The following is a 25,129-nucleotide window of genomic DNA, read 5'->3' on the forward strand; positions in this document are numbered from 1 at the left end:
GGCTTCTTCAATATACAGCTTCTGGAGACTGCTGAAAGTGCACCTTTTTACCCTGGCTTTTGACACTTGAAGTATATATTTTAAGAACCTATCTCATTTTTGTAATTGTTTGTTTTAAACTGTTTTAAATATTGTGTTTTAATGTTGTAACATGCCCTGGGACCTTAGGGTAAAGGGTGGGTAATACATAAATGAATAATAATAAGAATAAAATTCCCTATCCTCTTACCTATCATTCATCAGCCTTTCACCCTGTAATTGGAGAGGCAACAATATCAAAGGGACCATCAAGTACTTTCTCACCAACACTGTAAAAGCACCTGTTAGGCACCATAGTGTCTTGCTACCTGAGACTCCTATTACAGTTCAAGCAGGTCAGGTCATTCAATGCCCTCTTTTTTGCCATTGCCTTTCTCATACTGCAGCGATGTTGTGCTGAAATGTGATGGTAGTAGGACAGGTCTTCTGGCACAGCACTGCTGTGGAGCACTGCCCAGGGCTACATGTGGGAGCCCAGCATCTGATTCTGCATGCTTAACTGAGAAGTGGAGGTGGTGCTTATCCAATGATGCAGAAACGTGCTGGATGCAGCCGCCCAGAACTTAATCAGATAACAGTAGCTGCGTACAGGAAGAAATATTCCTACTGAACCACAGGTAAGAACAGCACCTGGAAGCAGGCTTGTGTTACGCCGCGCACAGCTAATTTGTTCGGTTTCATGTACAGGCGACATTGTTCTGGTAACTGCCATCACACACTGCTTGGGTGAAACCCTGTTGCATGATACAATCAGACAACACATTGAACCAGGTGATAGCAGAGTACGAAACGGTGCCAGAGCGTCTGCTCCGAGCCAGCGTGATGCCAAGCCGTTTGCAACATGGGAGACCTATAGGAGCTTTGTGAGAGGTAAACTGCAGTTGCATGATTCTTTGGGGGAAGCTATGTGTTTGAAATGTGTGCTAAAATGTACTTTAATGGTAGATGTCACACCATGTATTTTATGGGTTTTTTAAATCTTGTATTTTTATGTTGTGAAACACCCTGAGATCTACAGATGGAGGTTGGTGGTATACAAATTTAATAAACAATAACGTAAGGAGCAGGAAGCAGACAGCCTGGTTTACCCACTGGGCTGGTTGCAAGGAAGAAAGCAGACATTTTGGGGGCTGGCTTGAGGTTGGTGAGCCAGTGCCCCATTCACACTAATGGACCAGCCTCTACTGGTTTAATTACAATCACTGGGAAGAGGCAGGTTGAAAACCAGTGTGAACCAGTGTGGTATAGTGGTTAGTGTGTTGGGTCTTGGAGACCAGGGTTCAAATCCCTACTTGGCCATGGGGGGGGGGGGGCAATCACAGCCTCTCAGCTTACTCCACAGGGTTGTTGAAGAATTTCACGAGGAGGGGAAGAACAGGTACATCACCTTGTGCTCCTTGGAAGAAAAGGTGGGATAGAAATTCAATATATAAAACTGTCCATGTGGCAAACTATGTTATCAAGCACGTGCTGTGCAGCAACCGCGTGGAACACAATCTGATTAATTCGATTGGAAAATATTTATTATTACTCCTTCCTTCTTCGGTAACAGCACCCACTTGTCCTTTCTCGCTCCTCTGTACGAGGAGTGTGGAAGGAATATCCCTGTCTATACTTCCTCCCTTTTACGAAATGCTTCTATCAACTTTCTTATACATCCACGAAACTACATTCCCCATCTCCTTTCGAGAGTAAGCGCATGGTCCCGCCTACGAATGCGAAGCGCAAAGCCCTCTGGGTCTTGTAGTTCCTTTGTGCTACGTTTCGAGACCTTACCAGTGAGAGAGGGGTGATTGGAGATTGAAGCAGGAAGGCTGCGCAATGGCCGCTGGGAGTTGTTGTCTTCTCATCGGCTCGATTCGCGAGAGGTGCGGAAGCGGGCGAGAGCGGCGTCCCTCACGTCGCCTCGTCACCCGGCGCGCGGCCCCCCGGGAGTTGTAGTCCCCAGGCCCGGCAGCGTGCCTACCAAAGGCAGGCACGCGGGGCTGACTGAGAACTACCAAAATGGCGGCCGGGCGCTGATGCGGGAGGAGAAGGGCGTACGGCATCTCGAGAAGGCCATCCTGCGTCGCGGCGGTGGGGCGCACACGCGGAGCGGCCGGAGCGAGCGCGGAGACGACGACGACGACGGTGGTGCCGCGTTCCCGGCTGCCGCGCTTTCCCCTCCCCCGCCCCTTCCCCTCCTGCCGCCGCCGCCGCCCCCCACCTCAGCCCGCTTTCCTCCCAGGACGTCGGGAGCCGCTTCGGGAAGCGCAGAGGCTTGTGGGGGGGCGGGCAGAGACAAAATGGAGGCGAACGGCAGCAGCGGCAGCAGCAGCGACTCGGCGCCCGACTGCTGGGACCAGGCGGATATTGAGCCCGGCGCTGGCCCAGCCGGCTCCTCTGCCCCCGGCGCTGCCGCCGCCGACGTGCCCAGCCCGGCCCAGCTCGACGCCGCCTCGGCGGAGCAGCAGGAGGAGCTGCTGGGCGCGGCCTTCAGCCGGCACCTCAACGTCAACGCCAAGCCCTTCGTGCCCAATGTCCACGCCGCCGAGTTCGTGCCGGCCTTCCTGAGGGGAGGCCCAGGCCCGGCCTCCTCGTCGTCGCCTTCCTCCTCCTCCTCCACGTCCTCCGCGCCCGCGCAGGGACTCCCGCCGCCGCCTTCGCCCCCGCCGGGCCTGCCGCCCCTGACGTCGCTGCCACACGGTAACCTATCCGGGGAGGAAGGAAAAGGGGTTGGGGCGGGGGGGGGCATCGCTCCGGGGTCGCTTCGGTTCTGGAGGCCTTGAACTTTGGGGCGTTTCAACAGACCCTGTTGAGCCCCCAGGTAAGTCGTGCGTGGGATTGCAACCTTAAAAATACAGTAATAGTAATCAGATATATATTTTTTAAAAACAACAACCTGCGCTCAGATCACGTGCAGTTCCTTATTACGGCCAGTTGTAAGTAAGTGGTGTATTTATTATCCCTCCCCCCCCTTTCACCTGCTTAACTCAACAATCCTGCGAGGTAGACTTCAAAGAGGATCAGCTGGCCTAAGGCCACCCAGCGATCTTCATTACTGGGAGATGTTTGGCTCATCTCTCCTCCCAGCTGGATGGTCTAACCTCCCTACTGCCTTGTGTGTGGTTTTTTTAGGGAGGATGTGAGTTAGGCTGGTGGGCCAGAAGCCCAGATTAGGAAGAAGGAAAGAAGCAATCCAAGTACAGTATTTGAACTTTTTAGAAATGGGGGCTGAGAGGTGGTCATGTTCTTTGGTTGGTAGCAGATGGGGAGAAGGCGAGGCCAACGTGGGCCAACTTTAGCAATGTGCCCATAAGGGGTTTTGGAGGGAAGGCCTTAGTGAATGTGTTTGAAAGATAGTTGAGTGGGGTTGGGGTGACCCTTGGTGAACCTTGAACACCTGAGGGATTGGGGTAGGGAGAGGTCCTGTGTTGTGCTTGTTTCTGGCAGTAGTGTGGAGCCATGCCGACTGCACTGGGACAAGCAGAAATGAGGAGTGACTCAGGGCAGCTCAGTGGCTGTGATGCAAGGCAGGACGTCACTTGCCTACGTTGGCAGAGGAGGGGAAAAGTCTGTTTCCGGTTATTAGAAGAGTTGCTATGAAAGCCACTCGGAAAGACTTCCTTGATGCCATTATGTTCCTAAACCACCTGTTAACATGACAGGTTTTATAATATATAAAAAAGGCTGTGACCTTTTTCCCTTGCTCTTCCTCTAAGGAAGCTTTCTCCCACAGTATGCTAGGCTGAAAAATAGCAAGCCAAAGTCACCCAAGGAGCTGGAAATGGATTCTCCCTAGTTCAGCAGGCTTATCAACTACATTACACTGGTTGTCTTCCAAGGTAGCAAAATATAAGGAAGGCAACCAGTGTAGAAAAGAGGATATTGTAATCTGAAGACACAGGAGAAGTAATATAGCGGATATGAGGAGAGAGATTTTAACATGGTCAATTACACTTGAAAGGTAGTTCTTACAGTATTGGTAGTGGGTAGAATGATCAGATCAGCAAAAACTTTATTTGAATGTGTGATGTGCACTTCAGATGTTGTGTTTCATATAGGGGTCCTTGTGGACTCTTGGTAGTGCACTTTATGTTTTTTTTAATCCAGATGTATTACCTACTAGGCAGTAAAAACCCTGGTGGAGTTGGAATCTTGCACATGGGCATCTTTTTCACCAGGTGGTACTAAGCATCTGACTTAACTTAGGTTAATGGTGTTAGATTTATGCTGCTATTTATTTTATAGGTTGATTAAGCTTATTCATGCTTAAAATGCCATGAAATACTCTGGCTGCTTTATACCTCCATAATACTGTTACTGGAGCGTTCCCTTAACTTGAATCTTAGTGCTTCCTACAGTGGGTGCTTGAGTCAGTGGCTAGGTTGGAAATGGGGAAGGGATAGATGTATTGCTTCAAGGTCATCAGGTAAATCAAGAAGAATGGTGCAACATGCTAATGGGAACTGTGAATTGGAAAGCATGCCTTTTCCTAATATCTCCATAAGATTTGCAGTATTTGTGGCAAGACTGCCATAATGTAAATTATCCAGTTTCAAGCAACTTTCCTCTTGGCTTTACTTTATTAGGTAGGCTTGATTCTGAGTCTGTATCCCATTCTTTCTTCAGAAAGCTCAGTGTAGCTTACATGATGCTCTCGTACAGGCTCCTATGTAGTCATGGGCCAGACTGAGACCTGCTTAAGTTTTTATTCCCCCTACCCCAATCTTAAATGTGTTCATAGGGTGTCTACATGATCTTGTAGTCAGGACCAAATCGCAGCTAGTAATTATAGTTGAGCATGTTAGCTAAGGAATGTCCTTGGATTACTTTCTGGTTGAAGTGGGATGCTCAATTGCAGCAAAATCCTGTGCATGTGTTACTCAGAAGTGAGCCCCATTGAGTTCAAAAAACATCCTTCCTAGTAGCTACTCTTTAGGTAACGTTTGTAAAGTTAAAAAAAAATGCTTGCAGGCAGGGTTTGTGTTTTTTGTTTTAGTTGGGAGAAAGTTGGCTTTTTGTTATTTCAAGTTGTCAGTGAGGTGCAGATAACTAACATAGCTCTGTGAGGGTTGGGTCTAGTAATTTCTGCACATTTACCAGGGTTGAAATAAGAATACATGAGATGAAGTTGGGTTCCAAATAAGTCCTGATTGCCACTCTGCTTCATAAATTCAAAGCTTTCTTGGTCTTTTACCTATGAAAATAAAAGTTTCTCCAAGCTAAGATATTGCATGTATTATGTAAAGCATATCTTGAGAATGTCGCACTCACGGTTTCCTATCATCTCAATTAACTGGTTGAATATCTATATTGCTCTACATGGGTATAAAGATGCTTGGCAACACTGACTGACATATTCCTGGGGATATCATAGTTGTTTGGGTACTTTCACAACTGATAGCTGAAACATGATGTATATGTATCCAAAGACACCCTTAATTACTAGGAATGACTGAAAATGAACACTTCCCATGAAGTCTTTATCATATCAGCTAGCTGACAGGCAGCCAAGCCACTATGCTGATATAATATGTGGTGTGTGTGGCCTCGTGCATAACATTTCATAGATTGGGAGCAGGATCTGTAGTAGTAGCAGCTGTCATACTGTACCATACATGTGACAGTTTAGAGATGTAAGGAACTTTTTCTCATTCAGTTTCTGACTATCCTTGTGTGATCGAAGAGCCTCTGAGCCTGGAATATATCTCTGCATACAGAATGTAAAATGTTAGTTACTGTTTCAATTCATATACATATGCCTGTGGTGGCAAAGTCAGGTTTGAGTATTTAAGAAAGCTTTAGGCATTCAGTATCAATATGGTACCATGGGCTGGGCTGGGTTTTTTTTTTGGGGGGGGGGTGTTGCTGTTGTCACTGTTGAGCTCTTGTACTGATTTATGTGGTTCACTTTGGTTGTGTATTTTATAGTGCTTTATTTTATTGTTTGTGACTACTTTTGTTATGTTGCGTGTGTTTTCACTTTGTACACTGCCTTGAGCATGGTTTGAACTGTGGAAAGGTGGCATTCCAAGGAGAGTGCCAGTCTGGAAGAGTTGCTTGGGCATAATTTAACATTGGAAAATGTTTCAAGAGCAGTGATTCTTAAAAAGGGAGGCTTTTAAATTTTTACTGAATGGGTGTTTGGTTGGAGCACCAACCCACACCCAGTCAGTTCATTAAGCAACGTGATGCAGGAGCTTATTTTATTTGACAGTGCTACTGTAGACTATTTTTTGTAAGATAGAAAGCCTGGGGCTAATTATTTTACTAGCTTCACTTTTATCCTACTTTTTGTCTCCAGAACTCAAGGCAACATTCATGGGTTACTTGCAGTGTTCAAAATTTGCCAGGATGGCGCCTGATTTGTCCACCATCTGGAGCTGCATGCCTGGGGATCCTTGGATCTTGCCTGTTTTCACACATTAGCAACACACCCTGTAGAATTCTATCCATTATATTTTATCTTCCCAATCAAAATGAAATTCAGGAACCAAAAACTCATATTGAAAAATATGGCTTTTGAGCCATCCAGCCCGAAAATAGCCACCAGGTATTCTGTCTGGCAACTGTATCCCTGATTTAAGGGGCTCATATATCTGAGTTTCTAACACTGGTTACTTGCCAGGCTTAGGTCTGCTTAACTTGGAGGAGATGCATCAAAGCCAATGCGACTCTGTATGTCTTTGTATATTCATGATCTTTGCTTTAATCTTTGTAACACACACAGAGCTAGTCAACTACCTTTACTCCAATATTTGTTTGATTTGTCTTGACTGGAGAGTTCAGGCTAGTTTCTTTTTTATTTTTAGGCTTAGGAAGGCTTGCTTGATAGAGGATGAGTGTCCCATCTCTTAACACTCTTATCTCAGCCAGCTCTCTCTTTCATCTTCGTTGATGCTTAGTTCTGAATTCTTAAGAGAGATAGTGGACTTCCAGATCACTATTCACTTCTGTGTTGAGCAGATTGCTAGTTCCTGCCCTGAGAGTTTATCCAACGTAGATCTACTCAGAGTAGATCCACTGAAATTAATAGCGTTGCTAATGTAAGTATACATACTTACATGTAAGTATACATACTTACATGGGACTAGGTGGCGCTGTGGGTTAAAGCCTCAGCGCCTAGGACTTGCCGATCAAAAGGTCGGCGGTTCGAATCCCTGCAGCGGGGTGCGCTCCCGCTGCTCGGTCCCAGCGCCTGCCAACCTAGCAGTTCGAAAGCACCTCCGGGTGCAAGTAGATAAATAGGGACCGCTTACCAGCGGGAAGGTAAACGGCGTTTCCGTGTGCGGCTCTGGCTCGCCAGAGCAGCGATGTCACGCTGGCCACGTGACCCGGAAGTGTCTCCGGACAGCGCTGGCCCCTGGCCTCTTAAGTGAGATGGGCGCACAACCCCAGAGTCTGTCAAGACTGGCCTGTACGGGCAGGGGTACCTTTACCTTTTACCTTAATGTAAGTATTGAATTCAACGGTCTACTCTGTAAAGCGCAGTTGGATACTGCCCTAAACTTTTGTAGCGAAGGCCTGCAGTGAGGAGCTCAACCACATCATAGGCATAAAGCATGGAATAGCATGAGTATTTTGTTGTGTGGAGCTCTAGAGATAGGATTTTGTTGCAAGAAAGAGGCATTATGTAAAGGTGGTGAGAAGAGGACAAATAGGAGCTAGATCAAGCTTCCTCAACCTTGCCCCTCCAGGTGTTTTTTGGCCTACAACTCCCATGATCCCTAGCTAGCAGGACCTGTAGTCAGGGATGATGGCAATTGAAAGTCTGAAAACATTTGGAAGGCCAAGGTTGAGGAAGCCTGAGCTAGATGAAAACTAAAAGACTCAATCCAGACAAGACAGATGTTCATCTCCCCAGGTTAGTGGTGGCCAACTTATTTTGAAGGGGGTTGCAGTCAGCAGGTTTCAGTCTGAGGGTGCTCATGATGTAACTTTCCCACTGGAGGCACCTGTAGCATGTGTCATCCAGAGTGCCTTTTACCGCCTTAGGCACGTCTTCAGGCTATGATCCTAACCTGGAAAGAGACAGCCTTGATTCAGTTACACATTTCATGCTAACTTCCCATTTAGAGTACAGTGGTACCTCAGGTTACATGCGCTTCAGGTTGCATACGCTTCAGGTTACAGACTCCACTAACCCAGAAATAGTACCTCGGGTTAAGAACTTTGCTTCAGGATGAGAACAGAAATCATTCTCTGACGGCGCGGCAGCAGCAGGAGGCCCCATTAGCTAAAGTGGTGCTTCAAGTTAAGAACAGTTTCAGGTTAAGAACAGACCTCCAAAACGAATTAAGTTCTTAACCCGAGGTACCACTGTACTCTGTGTATAAGGCTGCTAAGCAAAGAGAAAGACTGAGTGGAGAAGGGCTGACTTTCTTTCGTCCGGCAACCTTTTTCACACAAAGCCCTTCACTGCATCTTAAATCTGGCCAGGAGGCAACTCAGCTGTTCAAAACTTGAAGTAGGTGACACTTCCATTTTTAGATGGAAAGTACTTGCTTGTAAGTTAGGATCGGGGTTGAAGGCATGCTGGGTCTGCCCATTCTTGCATAGATTAGGGTTGTGTTTTATAGGAATTGATTTCTGTCATCAGTCTTGCTGTGCTGCAGAAGCAGTCTGGGATGCCCACATGGTGTTGTGAGATCACAACTGCTCTTGACACAAAATAACTGGTGATTCATCTTGGGCCTGTTGATGGGACTATCATCCTACCTTGCTTGCATTCTTGTCTTTGAACAGGAAGGCCGAATGTAGCGAGGAGATGACATAGTTCCTGCTCAACAAGTACTGCTGTCTTTGGGCGGTTAAATATTTAATGTTCTTTCCTTGTCTTCTCCCAGACCTTATTGCAGAGTTCACTTTAATTATTGCTTATTATTTGCTTCGCTAAATGTTCACAGGGAAAACAAAAGGGTTGTGTCAGTCAGCAGTAGGCAATGTAATTCATTTAGCGATTAATACCTTGGCTCGTGAAGTACATTTTTTTGTTGATATTGTTAGAAACAAAGAGAAAAAGCATTTTGGAAGATCTGCAAGCTTCTAAAATGCATGTTTCACCAGTTTCTTCAAAATGGTTTCTTAACATTTCTGTATACATTAAGTAGACTTCATTTGAACCCAATTATGTGTTAGATGTCAGAGCTTGTTTCACTGTCCAAAGTAGTTAGTTCCTTTCCCTCTTCACTAAATTATGCTAACCAGGCCACAAACATCTGGGCTTCTTTTGGTAGAAGGGTGTGCTAAAAATCTAATTATTACAATAATTGAGATAGGGAGCAGGCTTTGTAGTCTGAGGGTGTGGACGTCACACAACTGTGAAATGCAGTGTCTGCCATTTTTTGTATTCAGCACTAAGAGAAGCATACCTGTAACATTGGAAAGTTTATTTGGAAGCAATAATAATAATTTTATTATTTATACCCCGCCCACGTGGCCTAATGTTTTATTACAGGACTTCTTGAAAATATTCCATGACTGGACTGTCCATGCATTGTTGCTATAGAAAAATAAAACAAAAGCCCTTACGCTTTGAGGGTTTCCTTTTGGGACATTCACTGTTTTGTTTACTCGACAACCACACAGGTAATAATGTCTCTTGGTGCTCTTTGAACTTCTCAGGAACCAATCTCGAATGTCCAGTTCTCCCTTTTGTTGTAGTCTCTGCCCTGTATTATTTTCCACAGTCTTTTTTATGAAGTATAATAAATGAAGTGTGGTAAGTCAGGAGCCACAGGTGACATCTAAAGTAGTATAGTCAGCTCACAACCTAAGTGCATTTAGCTCGTGCGACTTCAGCTTTATGCACTTGGCTGAAAAAATGAAAAGGAGGGCAGGTGTCTGGGGGGGGGTGTCAGCAATCCCACCTGCCATTGCACTCGCCTTTGGAGAATATGCTTTTGACTACATGTGATTTTGTCTTCATGCACCAACCCCAGAATGTAACTCCTGCGTAAGTTGAGAGTCGACTGTATAGTTAAGCAGTCTGAATTCGAAATTGGGTGTTGTGGCCTCTATCTTGGAATACAGGTTTCAGTGTAAGGGTGTTGTTGCTGTTGGTGGTGGCATCTATCTGTCTCAAGGGACAATGGAGTACATTTCCAGGGGTGAAGTCAAAGTGCTGTGTTAGCAGCACCAAAGTGACCTTCCCAGGATGCAAGCCTGGACAGTGTGTATGGAGGTTCTGGGCTGCCCAGACACCAAGACACATCGCTGACGTGGTCCAAAGGAAAGCAGAGCAAAACGTTTGGCAGCAGTTTGACTTCAGGAGTTTCTGGAAGGAGGCATACAAGGTGTCATCCAACCATCTTAGGGACTCCACTCCAAATTTTTGTAAGGTTTACTCCATAGCTTTTTCTTCTCCCAAATATATTCCACAAGGCAGTGGAGGTTTAGGATCAGAGTTTTTATTCTCCTAGATGGGCTACCTTTCCAGGTTGATGAGCCCCATCTGCCCCTCACTTTCCACTATGGCACTAGCAAAAACTGCCTTCATATGTGCAAGCCCGTTATTATAGAAATATGATTCAGTTTTTCAAAACCACATATTTTTGATTATGTAATAATTGGGATGACGTACCAAGTTCCTGTTTTTGTTTATTCTTGTCGAATATGTGGTGTCTGTCCTGTGTTGCCAACTGCACATAACAAAGTGGATTTCTCTCTCACCCATTACTGTTGCTACTAAAACAGTCATGTTTTTAATTTAGGAAAGTTCCTTCTTATTGTGCCTGTATAAGGATTTTTTCCCAATGAGTCCATATGCGCCTTGGTGATAACGATGTTGCTTACATTTAAATAATTTTGCTGTAATTTGTTTTGTAGCTTCCCTGGATAGCTTTACCAGATAAGACAGTGTTTGTTGCTGAACACCCTGTGAGGTTTTTTCTCTGTGCTATCAATATGTGGGATTATTCATAGAGTATAAGAGGATGGGTGCTTGCTCCAAGGGGCTTCCACAACCTGTAATTCAGCACAGAGAATACAAGGGGAGGAGAGAGGAGGAGGAAGAGGAATGTGTGTGTATTTCAGTTACGTGTATGTAGGCTTAGTTACAGTTCAGGGTGATGACAAAAATTGTTTCTTTTTTATGAGAAGAGACACCATATGTGCAGCCTTACCTGAAAAGCTACTAGTGCACATTTGTGTGTTTATTATCTGCCCGTGTTTGTTAGTAGTTTATTTAGAATTTCTGAATTTCCCAAATTCCCAAAGCAGGTAACCATATAATGCACTGATACTCTGAAATGGGGAAAATTGAGTTGCCTTGCCAGATTGCAGGGAGCTGATACTCACTTGCCTCAGGCAGGCAAGCAAGTACAGTAGTTGTTTACAAGCCTAATAGGGCGTTGTCCAGAAGCAGTACCAAAGTTTGCCCTTGTAAAAAGATGGAAAAGTCCAGCAAGTTTGGCTTTCTGTTGCAGTCATCAGAGTTAAAGGAGGCTTTGTAACAGTCACAACTGAAGTGTACGACGATAGTTGAGCATAATCTCCAGGGGAATATTTAGGGCAAATAGTTTGCTAATACGTTATGTACACTTCTCTCCTCTCTCTCTCCCACACACACTCAATTATGGTAAAGTTTTTTATTTATATTTTGCTCTTCCACAATGATTTGTGCCTAAAGTGGCTCATAATGCAAAGATAAATAAATAAACAATGCACATTAAAAAAACAGAATTCTTAGGATGATAAAATAAGCGAACGCAAACAAAAAGTCCAGCACCGGACTGACTGAAATCAAAATTTAAAAGACCTTGGAAAAATACCAAGGCTTCCACGTGGAGAAGGGATTTAAAGCACATTAGGAATGGATGTGAGGGATATTGAACTTCCCCCAGAATTACTTAGTTTTCTTTCTCCTTGGGCAGCTTAGAGGAGGAAAGCACAGCCTAGGGCAGGGGTCAGCAAACCTTTTCAGCAGGGGGCCGGTCCACTCTCCCTCAGACCTTGTGGGGGGGGGAATGAATGATTTTCACCCACCCATAAAGAGGCCTGAAGATGCTTCGCTTTACATGTCCCAGCTGTCATCCCAATAGCCGCAGTTGGGCTTCTCCAGCCAGCCAGGTGCCATAATGGGGTAGGAGGCTGCGTTGGCCGGCGAAAACAGAAGCAGCAGCCCCAGCAGAGGAGCTGCAGACGGAGGTAGGGGAACCGGGGAGCTCACCGGAGCTTTTACCCACCACCTGCTGCTGCTGCTGCTGTCGCCGCTGCTGCTTCCCAAGAGGCACTGCGGAGAAGAGAAGAAGACTGAGCTGCCCACCAACCCCCAAGTGGCGGCCGCGGCCACCACAATGACCCACCTGAACGCCATAGGAGGAATGAAGGAGGCAGGCAGGTGACAACGGAAAAGAAAGCGTGCGGGGAAGCAGTGTGGAAAAGGGGTGCAGAGAAGGAAGGAAGAGCGGACTGAGGGAGAGGGAGGAGGAGCCAGGAGGAAAACGCAGCAGCAGCCGGCGTCACTCGCCCCCTTCCAGCGCCACCCTACTGAGGCGGGCAGGCAGACGAGCCGACCCTTGACGGCACCTGGCATGGGGCAAGAATGCTCCATCCCTGAGGATATAAGCGCTGCCGAAGGAGGGAGAGGGAAAGAATGTGTGCACTGGCGATCCACACGGCGATTCCTGGACTGTCCATGGGCCGGATCCAGAAGGCAATTGGGCCTGATCCTGCCCGCGGACCTTAGTTGCCAACCCGTGGCCTAGGGGGAAGGATTCAGTTCTGCTAATCACATGCACCTTAAATCTCTCCCCCCCCCCCCACCTCACACACTTTTCATGAATTCAACATGATGCAAGTTGGGTCATGTGGGTACCACAACTACTTCTCTGACTTAAACAAGGAGGAAAGCCTTTCCAAAAAGTTACAAATGTGGGAAACAATGGGTTGCCTGCCTTAGAAATTTAATGTTATTTTAAAAGAATTTGAGAGCTTTTCAAGGATTCTTGTAAGGATTGTGCTTATTCTAATGCTGGGTCTCCATGACAGAATAAAGTTCTAAAATGACCTTGATGGAGTGGAAAACTCAACCCAAACTAACATGAAATCCAGCAGAGACAAGTGCAGCAGTTCTGCATTTTGGGGTATGGGTAGAAATCGAATGCACAGCTATAGGATTCAGGATAACATGATTTGGCAATATAGTACAGGTGAAAAAGGTTTTGGATTTGTAGTTCATCACTGAATACGAGTCAGCAGTGTGAGTTGGTCTGCATTCTACAGTTTTTATTTATTTTTATCATGCAGTTGCTATTGGAAGGAGTACTTAAATCCAGAACTAGAAAGGTTTAACTAGATAGTTTTGTATGTTACTAAATTTATTTAATTTAATTTATTATATTTCTGTGCTGCTTTCCACACACACAAATCACAAAGCGGCTTACCTACAATAAATAACTATAACATAGTAGAGGGTCCCAGTTAGAACATAAATCATATAGAATAATTAACAAATCATCAGTAAAACAACCACCTTCTATAAAAGACTATTAATAAAACAACTAAAAAAATAAGCTAAGCAGCACAACCACAACAAGTCGTGTAAGATTCACAAAGCATTACTGCACTCATAATTCACAAAACAAAATTAACATTTACAATCTTACAACGAAAACCAAACGAAGTACTGTTGAATTCACACACTCTCTCTCTCCTCACCCCATGATTCATAATCTTTTACTCAGTTCATCAAAAGACACATAATGCCTATGGCAGCAGCTCTGTTCTGAAGGCTCCTAGGGCCCCAAGGGCCAGGCAGGTGGAAAAAACCGTTGCCTGATGGCCAGCACAAAGTCTTGTTCCCCTCACAGTTCTTCCTCTGGAAACAGTTCCCTTATGAAGGCTGGAGGGTGGGGCAAGGCAAGTGGAAAAAGCCACTGCTTGATGGTCAGCACAAAGTCTCATTCCCCTCATCATAAGCTTGAAGCAAGATTTTGACCTCTACTCTGGTTTAATTTTCCTGTTTTCTCTCCATCTTTTTAAAAAAATGATAAATATTTACAGTACAGTGGTACCTCGGGTTACATACGCTTCAGGTTACAGATGCTTCAGGTTAGAGACTCCACTAACCCAGAAATAGTATCTCGGGTTAAGAACTTTGCTTCAGGATGAGAACAGAAATCGTGCTATGGCAGCAGGGGGGGCCCCATTAGCTAAAGTGTTGCTTTAGGTTAAGAACAGTTTCAGGTTAAGAACAGACCTCCAGAACGAATTAAGTATTTAACCCGAGGTACCACTGTCATTGCACAAGAATAGGAGGTTCCATGTTTATAAGTATAGAGCTGCATCCAAAGTTTTGCATGCACAAGCGCAGTTCTTGAGCAGCACCAGTGTGCCATGTGGTAAACCGCTCTTGAAAACAAGGGGACTCTCAAAAGCAGGTAGTGGAATGACATGGGCACCTGCTCTTTAAAGGAAATGTTAAATCCCACTGGGCGTGTTCGGCCACTTCAGTGTGACTTAAAGTAGTTCCCTGTCCCTAACGTATTTTTTGGATTAGTAATTCACTGCCATTTGTGCAAATGATAGAGGATTGCGACATTTCTAAGCTCGCTCAGTTTACATTCCTAGTGATTATATAGCATTAACTCCTTCCTTCTCCCCTGTCTTATTTTAAGGCAGTGGTTCTCATACTGCTCTTGAAGCAAAAGAGACACAAATTGAAAAGCCAGTTGGTTTTTCTTTCTTACTGCTTTCTTCTATCTGTGGATGGTTAGACCTGCAGAGAATGAGGGAGGAAATAACAAATGGATTGCCTAAATGTCAAACCCATAGAAGGCCAGGACTTCCCCCAAAGAATCCTGGGAAGTGTAGAGTTGTTAGGACTCCTATTTCCGTCGCAGAGCTGCAATTTTCAGAGATTCGGCGGCAGTCCTTTTTCTCAGAGAAGTCTGGGACCTGTAGCTTTGTGAGGGGAATAGGGGCTTCCTAACAACACTGAGCACCCTTGATAAACTACACTTCCCAGGATTCTTTAGAGAGAGCCATGACTGTTAAAGTGGTACAATACTGCTTTGACTGTATAGTGTAGATGGGGCCTAGGATTATGTTCCCCAGCAGCAGCAATTTGGATGCTTCTTTGTGTTCTTGATAAGGGGGTGGATGTCATGACTTCCCCCTTTTGTTACCAGCATCCGATTCTCAAGAGGTGAGCGTTCCTCCATCCCCCTTATAATTGGCTCCATGACATTGCAAAGCAGGAGGAGTTGAGTCTCTGGAGGAAGCCTGCTCTCTCCTCTGTTCTAAATGTGGGCCTGCTGATCATTATTTTGTTGTAGCACACCGTGTTAAGACTTGCTGGCTAAATTGTTTAAACCTTTGGACAGTGATGTGGGGTGGGCAGATTTCCAAGGATTTATTATCACAATGGGGGGCGGGGATCAATTTCATAAGTATATTAGCAATATTGAAGAATATTAGGCAAGTCTGATGTTTTCATAGCTGTAATGAATGTTTTTCAGGTGATTGTCCCTATGCAAGTCAGCAAATTGCATATAGTTATTTGCATTGCTGAAATTTATTGCACCAACAGTTTTCAGTACTTTTGCTTCTCTTAAGCTTAAACAAAATGAGGGAAGTACATGATAATGTATTTAGATTTTTACGAGCACATATTCCAGTTCGGTTCTCCTTAATAGCATCTTTAAAGCACATTAAGTGTGCCTTAATTTGCTTCCTCAAATATTTCAGGTGTAATACTTGTGGTGCATTGGGGCATAAAATTAACGTGGGGGAGTTTTATTAGCTTTGTTTACTAAACAAAGGTAAAGTAAACATGCTGAATTAGAACACTCCCTAGGGTAGGGGTAGCCAAGCACTGGTCTTCAGCTGTTATTGGACTCCCAACTCCTATCAGCCTCAGCCACCATTGCCAATGGTATGGGTAATGGGAGTTGGAGTTCAGCAACATCTGGAGGCACTATGTTGGATTCCTTGGCTCTAGGGCAGGGTTTCCCAAACTTGGGTCTCCAGCTCTTTTTTTTTTACTACAACTCCCATCATCCCTAGCTAGCAGGACCCAGTGGTCAGCGATGATGGGAATTGGAGTCCAAAAACAACTGGAGACCCAAGTTTGGGAAACCCTGCTCTAGGGCATTAGAAAGAGTTTTTTAAAAACCCACTACACATTACTATAATTTATATCAAGATTTTATTTCCAGAATTTTTTCCAGTGCAGCATTTTCCAGAAAACCCACATCACTACCCTTGGAGGATATGTCATTAGTGCCAGCCGCTTCCCGCACAATTGTACACTCTGTCCAGTGTCATCTAGCATTTCTAATTACTGCCCTGAAGAGGGTATTGCTGTTGCCTTTGTATCTTCTGTGTTCTGCTCTGCCTGACCTGCATTCACCCTTCGTGCCTGTAATATTGGCCTTCTGCCAGCATGGGCCTGCTTTGCTCTATTCTTTTGGAGCCTGCAGCGCAAGCAGAACCAAAAAAGTGGCTGAGAGTCTGGTTCCTGCAGTAGTGTGAGCAGACAGTACGTTTACTTTACAAATCCACTGGTGTGCTGTAAGCCAGCATTCTGAATTACTGCCAAATGCTAAGCGGGGTATACAAGCACACATCTGATTCCCACCCTACACCAAAAGAGAGATTTGTTATTTTAAATGTGAAAAGTAAGTGAGTACCAAATATAACCAGATTTTGCTGAGCATTATGGCTTATGGATAGGGACACGGGTGGTGCTGTGGGTTAAACCACTGTGCCACTTGGGCTTGACAATCGAAAGGTTGGCGGTTCGAATCCCTGCGACGGGGTGAGCTCCCATTGTTCAGTCCCAGCTCCTGCCAACGTAGCAGTTAGAAAGCACACAGTGCAAGTAGATAAATAGGTACCGCTCCGGCAGGAAGGTAAACGGCATTTCCGTGCGCTGCTCTGGTTTTGCCAGAAGCAGTTTAGTTATGCTGGCCACTTGACCTGGAAAAACTTTGCAGACAAGCGCCGGCTCCCTCGGCCTGTAAAGCGAGATGAGCGCCGCAACCGCAGAGTCGTTCGCGACTGGACTTAATTGTCAGAGGTTCCTTTACCTTTACCTATGGCTTACAGAAATCAGCTCCCCGAGTTTGGTGCTTTTGTGCATTTTTGTATTTTCTTTTTCTCAGTTTGCTGTTTTGGCACTTAGTTTCTTTTAAGGGAATATTCTAATCTGTATTTGATCTTGCTAGCTTTAAGTAATGCATAATTTTTATAGTGAACATAACTAAGTTCAAATGCATTAAAATGAAATTTAAGGGCTTCAGAAGCATTTCAAATTCGTATTTGGATCAACCAGCTAGTAGGGAATCTGGGAAACAAACCAGATCTCCCTTCTGCATGTCCTATGTAATGATACTTGGAAAATTACTCCTAACCGCCTTGGTGCTTCAAAGTTCAACATGTTTGTAAAGTGCTTTGATTCTTCTTGCAACAGGGCCATTAGAATCACAACCTCTGGAGTCTGATTCATTTGATGATATGGGCAAATAGATAGCTTTTTGTGTGCTACATTGCAAAAAAAGATTGTTTTTAAATTGGCAAATTTTAAAAGGGCACATTTAGCAACAGTAAGCCATGTTTTAGGATTACGTGAATGAGCAGCAGTGAGCCTTGGTCTTGGACCCCCACCCAAGCATGTTCAGAAGGTTTTTTTTTAATTGACCAGAACTCCACATTATATCAAGACTGATTAGTTTAATCCATGGCTTGTTTGAGCAAGCCAAGGTCAAGCCATGGCTTATGATCCTGGCTTACTAGCAAACCACTGGCTAACCAGAGTCCCCTGAGTTTGAGTGTTACAGGGAACTTTAGTTCATTTAAAAGTGGTTGCTTTTTATGTCCTTGTGGCATTGCTGGAAGAGGGGAGAGAGAGCACACAATTTCAAGGCTTTCTGCTGCTTTAAACAATGGGTTTGCATCGCATGCAAAACAGGGCAAAGTGTCCCAAAAACCTCACCGAACAGATTCTTGTGCATGTCTCAACACGTGCGATTTTAAGGAGTTCAGGGAATAGGAAGGGGGCAAACAGTAGGGTGAAAAGCCTAGAACCCTTTCCTTGTATCTACTTCAGATTAGCTGGCTGTTCTGGTTCTTGAGTTTTTATTGAAAGCAGTTATCTCTGTATTTATATCAATGCTGAATCTCTTATTTGTTTAAGGGGCATCAGCAGAATCTTCACAAGAGGAACAGCCGTCACCTTGTGAAGGTAATATGCTTGTGTTTGCTGGAAAATCTAAAGTGGATCTAATTATGTGATTTAAGATGCATTGTTAAACTTTTGCTAACATGCTGTGTTCTAAACACATGTTTAACCATGGCATCTTGAGTTAATGTCACATATTTAACATTCTGTATTTGATTCTCTTTCAACAGGGTCAAATGCAGCTGTCAGTATGGAAATCTCAGAACCAGTTGGTAAGTGCAGTTGTGTAATACAGCTAGAAGTGCTGTTTGATAGCACTTGACTTGTTTAATTGAAGATACTGCTAATTGAGTCTTTGCTGTTTTGTTGTGACAGAACATAGTGTAGTCCCTTTGTACCTGTATTTGAATATATTTCAAGCCAGTGGGCAGAAGGTAGATCTGAACATCTACCAAAAGGTCTGGGTGATTTGAAGTTGGTGTGCAAAGGTTTCTGACTACCACTTGTTAAACAATAGTATTGAGAAGGGTTTATTCCACTTTAAACTGGACTTTTAAAAGCCGCAGTGCAGGTTGAGGGAATGGAACTGAATTCTTGTGTAAAATGACTATGATCTCATACAGAAAACAAACTCCTCCTGGGATCAGAATGCAGTCAAGCATTTTCCTTAATTCCTTAAGTGAATGGTATCTAATGTTTTCATTCTGCAAACAGAAGAAGCTTCCATTCACACAATAACCCCTTCCATGAGCATACTCTTCCTTGAATGAAGCAAGAACTTTGAATACCATCAAGTGTGTTGTACTCTCCCTCAAGCCACCCTTTTGTCCCTGCCTCAGTCGAAGGATGGGGAACCTCTGGCACACAAGCCGTTCTATGTCTTCCAGAGTGTCTAATTAGGCCCATGAGGCCATTCTTTTAAAGCCTTACCCACCTACCAAACAGATGCTGTCGATCCAATGCCAGCTAGTGGGCAGGGCAGGGGGTTGGTTCTTAACTGACTGTACCCCCCAATTCCACTGCTGTGAAAGAGTGTGCATATCCAAACTCTGAGCCGGATTTAACTTTGCTCATCAGCTGGTGAACAGGGGTTAAACCCTGCTCGGTTTGACTGTGCACATGCAGCCAAGTTCAGTGTGGGGCTGTTTGCAAAAGCTGATGAGTTTTCAAACAGCGCAGAGCCCTTTGTTTTGCAAGCAGTCCCAAGCTGCTCTTTAAAGCTTCAAAGATTCAAAGAGCAGCACAGGTCTGTTTCCAAAAGGGTTTTCATCCAGTCTCCTGCTGCACTTTGAAGTCCCAACAGACAAGATTTCAAAGCATAGTGTCACCTGGTGTCACTATGAGTAGATTTCAAACACCTGAAATCTGCCTACCCGTATTCTTCCCACCTCTGTTGTGGAATGTCCAATAAGAGTATATTGATGTCATGCTTCAAATTCTCAAATAGTCTCATACTTTAGGTAGACTGACCAGTTTTCATGGGCAATTTTAACTTAGCTCAGTAGGTAGCACATGAGGCTCTTAATCTCATGGTTGTAAATTCGAGTCCCATGTTGGGCAAGATCCTTACTCTGCATGGGGTTGGACTAGATGACCCTTGTGGTCCCTTCCATTTCTGTGATTATATTTGAAACACTTTGAACATGAGGAAGGAAGGGAGCAACTGTATAATCTTGACGCGTTTTGTGTGTGTTCTGCAACTGAAAATTCTATTGTGTTAAAATAGTCTGCTGATACCTATGAATTGTAGCATGCTTTGAAAATGACTTGTAATATCCAGTTTAGAACAAAGCTTTTGGAAAAGAAGCCTCAGCCAGCAGAACAAGATCAGAAAAAATGGAACTTGCAGCAGTAGAACTTTTAACTGCTTAGATGTAACATACCTGCCTTTGAAGTACTGCTAACCTTTTGAAAGCAGATGAAAATTTTCCATTTGTTCAGATAAACTCTTTGTTAAATTCCAGTAGAAAACGGAGAAACGGAAATGTCCCCTGAAGAATCATGGGATCACAAAGAAGAAGCTATTGAACCTGAGTTAGCAAGTGGACCTTCTGGAGATGCAGGACCTACCGAGGAAGGCACCCCGGAAATGATGGAGGAGGAAGAGGAACTACCAAAACCTAAATCTATGATGGCACCACCAGGTGCTCCCAAAAAAGAACATGTAAATGTAGTATTCATTGGACATGTAGGTAAGCTGCTGATAAGCGCAGGGAGGGTGGGTGCATTATATGTTTTTTAACCTGATCTTATTACTGGGACCATCTTTAATGTTTTCAGAGTATACCTTTTTAGATGCTAATGTTAGATTCTATATAAAATTGCAGGTTTGCCTTTCATACAGTTTGGCAAAAGTTTAAAGAATATGATACGTTTGCTAGCGACAGTGCAGGCTTAGGCATGTCTTCTTTGAAGTTCAGTGGGACTTGGTCTCAGAGGATTTTATAGGATGGCAACCTAATAATTATCCTCCTTGGAAGAGTTCAGAATAGTGTGCATAGTCAAGCCTTCCTTTATTCCGTGTCTCACCAAAACAAATAGGTGCAGCAGAGAGTGACTCATTCACGATTACTGCTGAGTAGACATCTGAAGCATAGGAAGCTGCCATAATCTAGATCACACTATTTGTCTGCCTAGCTCAGTATTATCTTCTTTGACTGGAAGCAGCTTTCTAGAGCAGGGGTCGGCAACCTAAGGCCCATGGGCCACAAGCGGCCCATGGGGGTTATTTAACTGGCCCATGGACCCCCGCCACCCGCTTGGGGACCCCTGCCACCCGCTCGGCCGGCTCCCGTGCACCGCACTAAACCAGCGCGGAGCAGGACAGGGACCGCCTTCCATGATGCTGGCCGGCTTCCCATTGGCCGCAGGAAACTCCTGCAGCCAATGGGAAGCTATGCACGCCTCCTCTGTACCGGAAGGAGTGCTGGAAATAGCGTTTGTGCATGCTTGCACGCGCACACTTTGGCCCACCGTGGCATCTGCAGGACCGTGAACTGGCCCAAACCACAAAAACTTTGCCGACTCCTGCTCTAGAGTCTCAGACAGCAGTGTTTTCAGTGCTTGCTACTGAATCCTTTCAAGTGGGTGTGTAAGGGTAGGTCCAGTGGTACCTGTTATTCAGGAATACCTCTGGCTATGCAGGGAACCTTTTGCCCTCTGGATGTTGTTGAATTACAACTCCCATCATCTCTGGCCATGATTGCTGAGGCTGATGGGAGTTGTAGTTCAGCAACATTGAGGGCCAAAGTTTTCCTACACTTGCTCTAGCCATATGCATTGCCTGTCAATTAAATGACTTGGTTGCAGTTACGCATAAAGCTGATAAACCTGAAATTAAAATGGTTGATTAATGCATAATGCAACAGGGAGCGGGGAGGAACTGCTAATTAGAATTCCTGCTTGCTCATATGACGTGGTGTGTGGGCTCTTTCTCCTTAATAATAAGTCTCCTTGCAGGGAGAGTAAAATAAATAAAATGTTTGTTAAGGACACTGACATCTAGAACTAATGCGTGGACTTTAAAAAGAAAAAAACAGAAGCAGCAGCATACAGAGAATAGAAAAGGGTATGATTTGCTTCACATCCTTTCAAAATCATTTGCACACTTAGTGTGCCTTCATATGTTCATTGCATCCTCCTTTACCGAACAACTTAACTCTCAAACTGCCCAGTTAAACTCCGTTATTGGATCCACTCATTTTGTTGCTAGTTCATTTTATGAAGCAATGCTTTTTTGGAAAAGGAAAATTTATAACAATGGAAGATTTTTCTTAGCATCTCCACAGACAATTTTTGACCCCGCATCATTGGTGATATGATGAAAAGATATGAAAGACAAAAGAACATCATGATGGGGAAATCCAACACTTTAATGGAATGAGAGAAGTAGCTTAGGTGGTTGGGGAAAGCTTACTTTGAAAATCCATTTTTCTTAAAAAATTGCTCTCTATATTCTTTTGGCTAGATGCTGGCAAATCAACAATTGGAGGACAAATAATGTAAGCAGTTTAATTTATCAAATCTTTGAAACGTTTGTGCTTGATTGCTTTTGTTGACGTAGACTTAGCTGCAGTGCAGCATTAGTCTGAATCTCTTTCCAATTGTTTTCTTTCTATTGTGAAGTCTATTGTAAATGCCCATAGACATTTTCCTAACCTTTCCTGTAATTCTACAGTTTAGACCAGGATGGTGAACATGAGGCCTTCCAGATGTTATTGGACTCCATCTCCCATCAGCCTCAGCCAGCATGACCAACAGAGACGATGGAAGTTGGAGTCCAGCAACATCCGGAGAGCCACAGGCTTCCCCAGTCCTGATACAGATTACAAAATTGTCATATGCCCATACTAAATGTTGTTTCTCAATGTAAATGTTTGATCAAAACCTACTTCTCATGCAGCACTGTAGTCCAGGTTTTCTCATACTTGGGTTTCCAGCTGTTATTGGACTATGACTCCCATTCCTATCTAGCAGAACCAATGATCAGGGATGATGGGAATTGTAGTCCCAAAACAGCTTGTCTTAACTATTTTCTGTGGATTAGCTATCTTTATATTCTGCTGTGTATACCAATGAAGCAGTGGGCTGTATGGATGGTTTATTTACCTTTCTGATGGTTTATTTACCACCTCATTCTATCTCCTTAAAAATAAATCTGCTTTCTATAGGCAGCACCTACGTTGTAAACAACATACAAATCTATTTTTTTTCTAGGTACTTGACAGGCATGGTTGATAAAAGAACACTTGAAAAATATGAAAGAGAAGCTAAAGAAAAAAACAGAGAAACATGGTATGAACCCCCCCTACATCTTATGATGAACATGCTTTAACCTATGTGGATTGTTTTTTTCCTCTCTCTTTGGCAATAATTAGATAAAGTTCCTGGAGAGCAGGTTCTGACTTAGGAGAATACCAGCTTAGGGGCTGAGTGAGGAGGAGTCTCTGTTACCTGTCGTAGTTGATGGGTTGCAGCCATTGTTAGTCTACTCAGAGTAACTTTGCTGCATTTGCAGCACTGAAGTGACGTCTCTAGGGCACAAGCCTGGGCAGTATATATGGAGGTCCTGGCTTGCCCAGACGACAGGACTTCCCCTCTCAGCCTCACTGATGTGGTCCAAAGGAAAGGAAAGCAATACATTTGCACCAGCTTGGCTGCAGGAGTTGCCTAAAGGAAGTGTACAAGATGCCATCTAGCTGCCATCCTGCTTCCTTACGGACTCCACTCTGGGTTTATGTAGGGGTTACTTCCTAACCTTTTCTTCTCCTGAAGATGGCTAGCAAGGCAAGTGGGTACACATTTTCTAGAAATGCTCTCCTTTACTTCAGTTGCATGCTAGAACGCTGGGCTTTGAAAGCACATTCAGCTGCCTTGCCCAGTTCTTGTGAGTTCCTGGGAATGTTCAGATACATTTTTGTGTGTGTCTAGATTGGCTTTTGAGAACCATTGAGCCACACAGTGCTAGTGTGATCACTCTTTTCCCTCTCCCTGTAGGTACCTCTCCTGGGCCTTGGACACAAACCAGGAAGAAAGAGACAAAGGTAAAACAGTGGAAGTGGGCCGTGCCTATTTCGAAACGGAGAAGAAACACTTCACAATTTTAGATGCTCCAGGGCATAAGAGCTTTGTCCCAAATATGATTGGTGGTGCTTCTCAAGCTGATCTAGCTGTGTTGGTAAGAAATCATTCAGTCCTTCTCTGGGTTAAGGAGCCCTTGGCAGATGTTTAGCTGATGATCTGTTACTGTTTTTTACTGAAGTACGTTTCTTGCAGCTGTAGTGACCTGTTTCATGGTCTCATTTTATTTCATTTTTTACTTTGTGTATGCATCAACTAAGGCAGGGGTATGGAACCTTTTTCAGCCTGGGGTCACATGCCAGTGCAGGGGTGGGTGTAAAGGCAAAATTGAATGGAGCAACAAATTTAATTTTTACCTTGGTATAGTAGAAAACTTTCTGCACTTGTTTGCACACCCATCTTGATTCTCCATCTGGATGAGAAAGAGCCGTTAGTAGAGTTCAAGGACACCTTCTAACCAAAGAAAAACATTTGGAGTGGAAAGCAGGGACAATGAATGGTGAGGCTTGTGTAAAGTTTTGAGGGCCACACATCAAGGCCTGGAGGGCCACATTTGGCCCCTGAACCTGAGGTTCCACACCCCCGTTCCTAAGGAATTAGTAGTTGTAAGATAATGGCTTTTTATATAAAAATTGTAGTCTAGAGATTATTTGAACAGTTGACTTAAAGGAGCAATCCTCAACATAGGTCACCTTGCAAGGCCTAAAATCTCTGACAGTTCTTAATTCTAACTGGATAAGAGCAAGGAATTGAGCTATAGCCCTAATAATTCAAACATTGTTGATTTATCTCCCTTCCAACTAGGTTATCTCTGCAAGGAAAGGAGAGTTTGAAACTGGTTTTGAGAAAGGGGGACAAACGAGAGAGCATGCCATGTTAGCGAAAACTGCAGGCGTAAAACATTTAATAGTTCTTATTAATAAAATGGATGACCCAACTGTGAACTGGAGCAATGAAAGGTGAGTAGAACTCTTGTTAAATTCTTGTTTTGTTTTTACGTGTTTTATCTACAGTGTGTATGTTATCTTTTTGTATTAGAAATGGGATTGGTCTTCTCCTACCTGATATACCCTGGTGTCCTAAATTCTGGAAACCTAGGTGGAGTTGTTCCAGAGCTACAGGGAAGATTAAATGTTGACATTGGGGTGCAAGATCACTCCCATTACATGACTGAAATGCATGCTGCAGAAATACAGGACTCTTTTTCACACAGGCCCTGTTGACCCATAACTAAAATTCCTGCATGTGGCTCTACTACCTTAGTATTCATGTGGCGATCAGATCATCAAACCATCTTTTATATGCCCTCACAGTAGTTAGTTAGAATGGGGACAGCAAGGACTTCACTGGAATGGCCCCTAGAATTTGGAATAATCCCTCAAATTAGACATGATGAAGAGCCCA

At 44.1% G+C, this 25,129-nt stretch overlaps 1 protein-coding gene across 3 annotated transcripts in view; it reads left to right on the plus strand.

Moving 5' to 3' along the window:
* Positions 1-890: 890 nt before the first annotated feature.
* GSPT1 (G1 to S phase transition 1) overlaps positions 891-25,129 on the plus strand; it is a 37,075-nt gene continuing 12,836 nt past the window's right edge. Inside the window, exons 1-8 of one of the 3 annotated variants that reach the window (XM_083711498.1) lie at positions 891-909; positions 18,161-18,208; positions 18,376-18,417; positions 20,110-20,337; positions 22,113-22,146; positions 22,862-22,939; positions 23,642-23,822; positions 24,530-24,684. In XM_083711498.1, coding sequence (XP_083567624.1) covers positions 18,396-18,417; positions 20,110-20,337; positions 22,113-22,146; positions 22,862-22,939; positions 23,642-23,822; positions 24,530-24,684 — 698 coding nt within the window. In that variant the 5' untranslated portion in view covers positions 891-909; positions 18,161-18,208; positions 18,376-18,395. Of the gene's footprint in view, positions 910-2,037; positions 2,725-18,160; positions 18,209-18,375; positions 18,418-20,109; positions 20,338-22,112; positions 22,147-22,861; positions 22,940-23,641; positions 23,823-24,529; positions 24,685-25,129 lie in introns of those variants that run through there. The other 2 variants (XM_083711496.1, XM_083711497.1) reach the window with 2 other exon arrangements.

Source organism: Podarcis gaigeae, assembly GCF_964106915.1.
Source record: "Podarcis gaigeae genome assembly, chromosome: 14".
NCBI lineage: Eukaryota > Metazoa > Chordata > Lepidosauria > Squamata > Lacertidae > Podarcis > Podarcis gaigeae.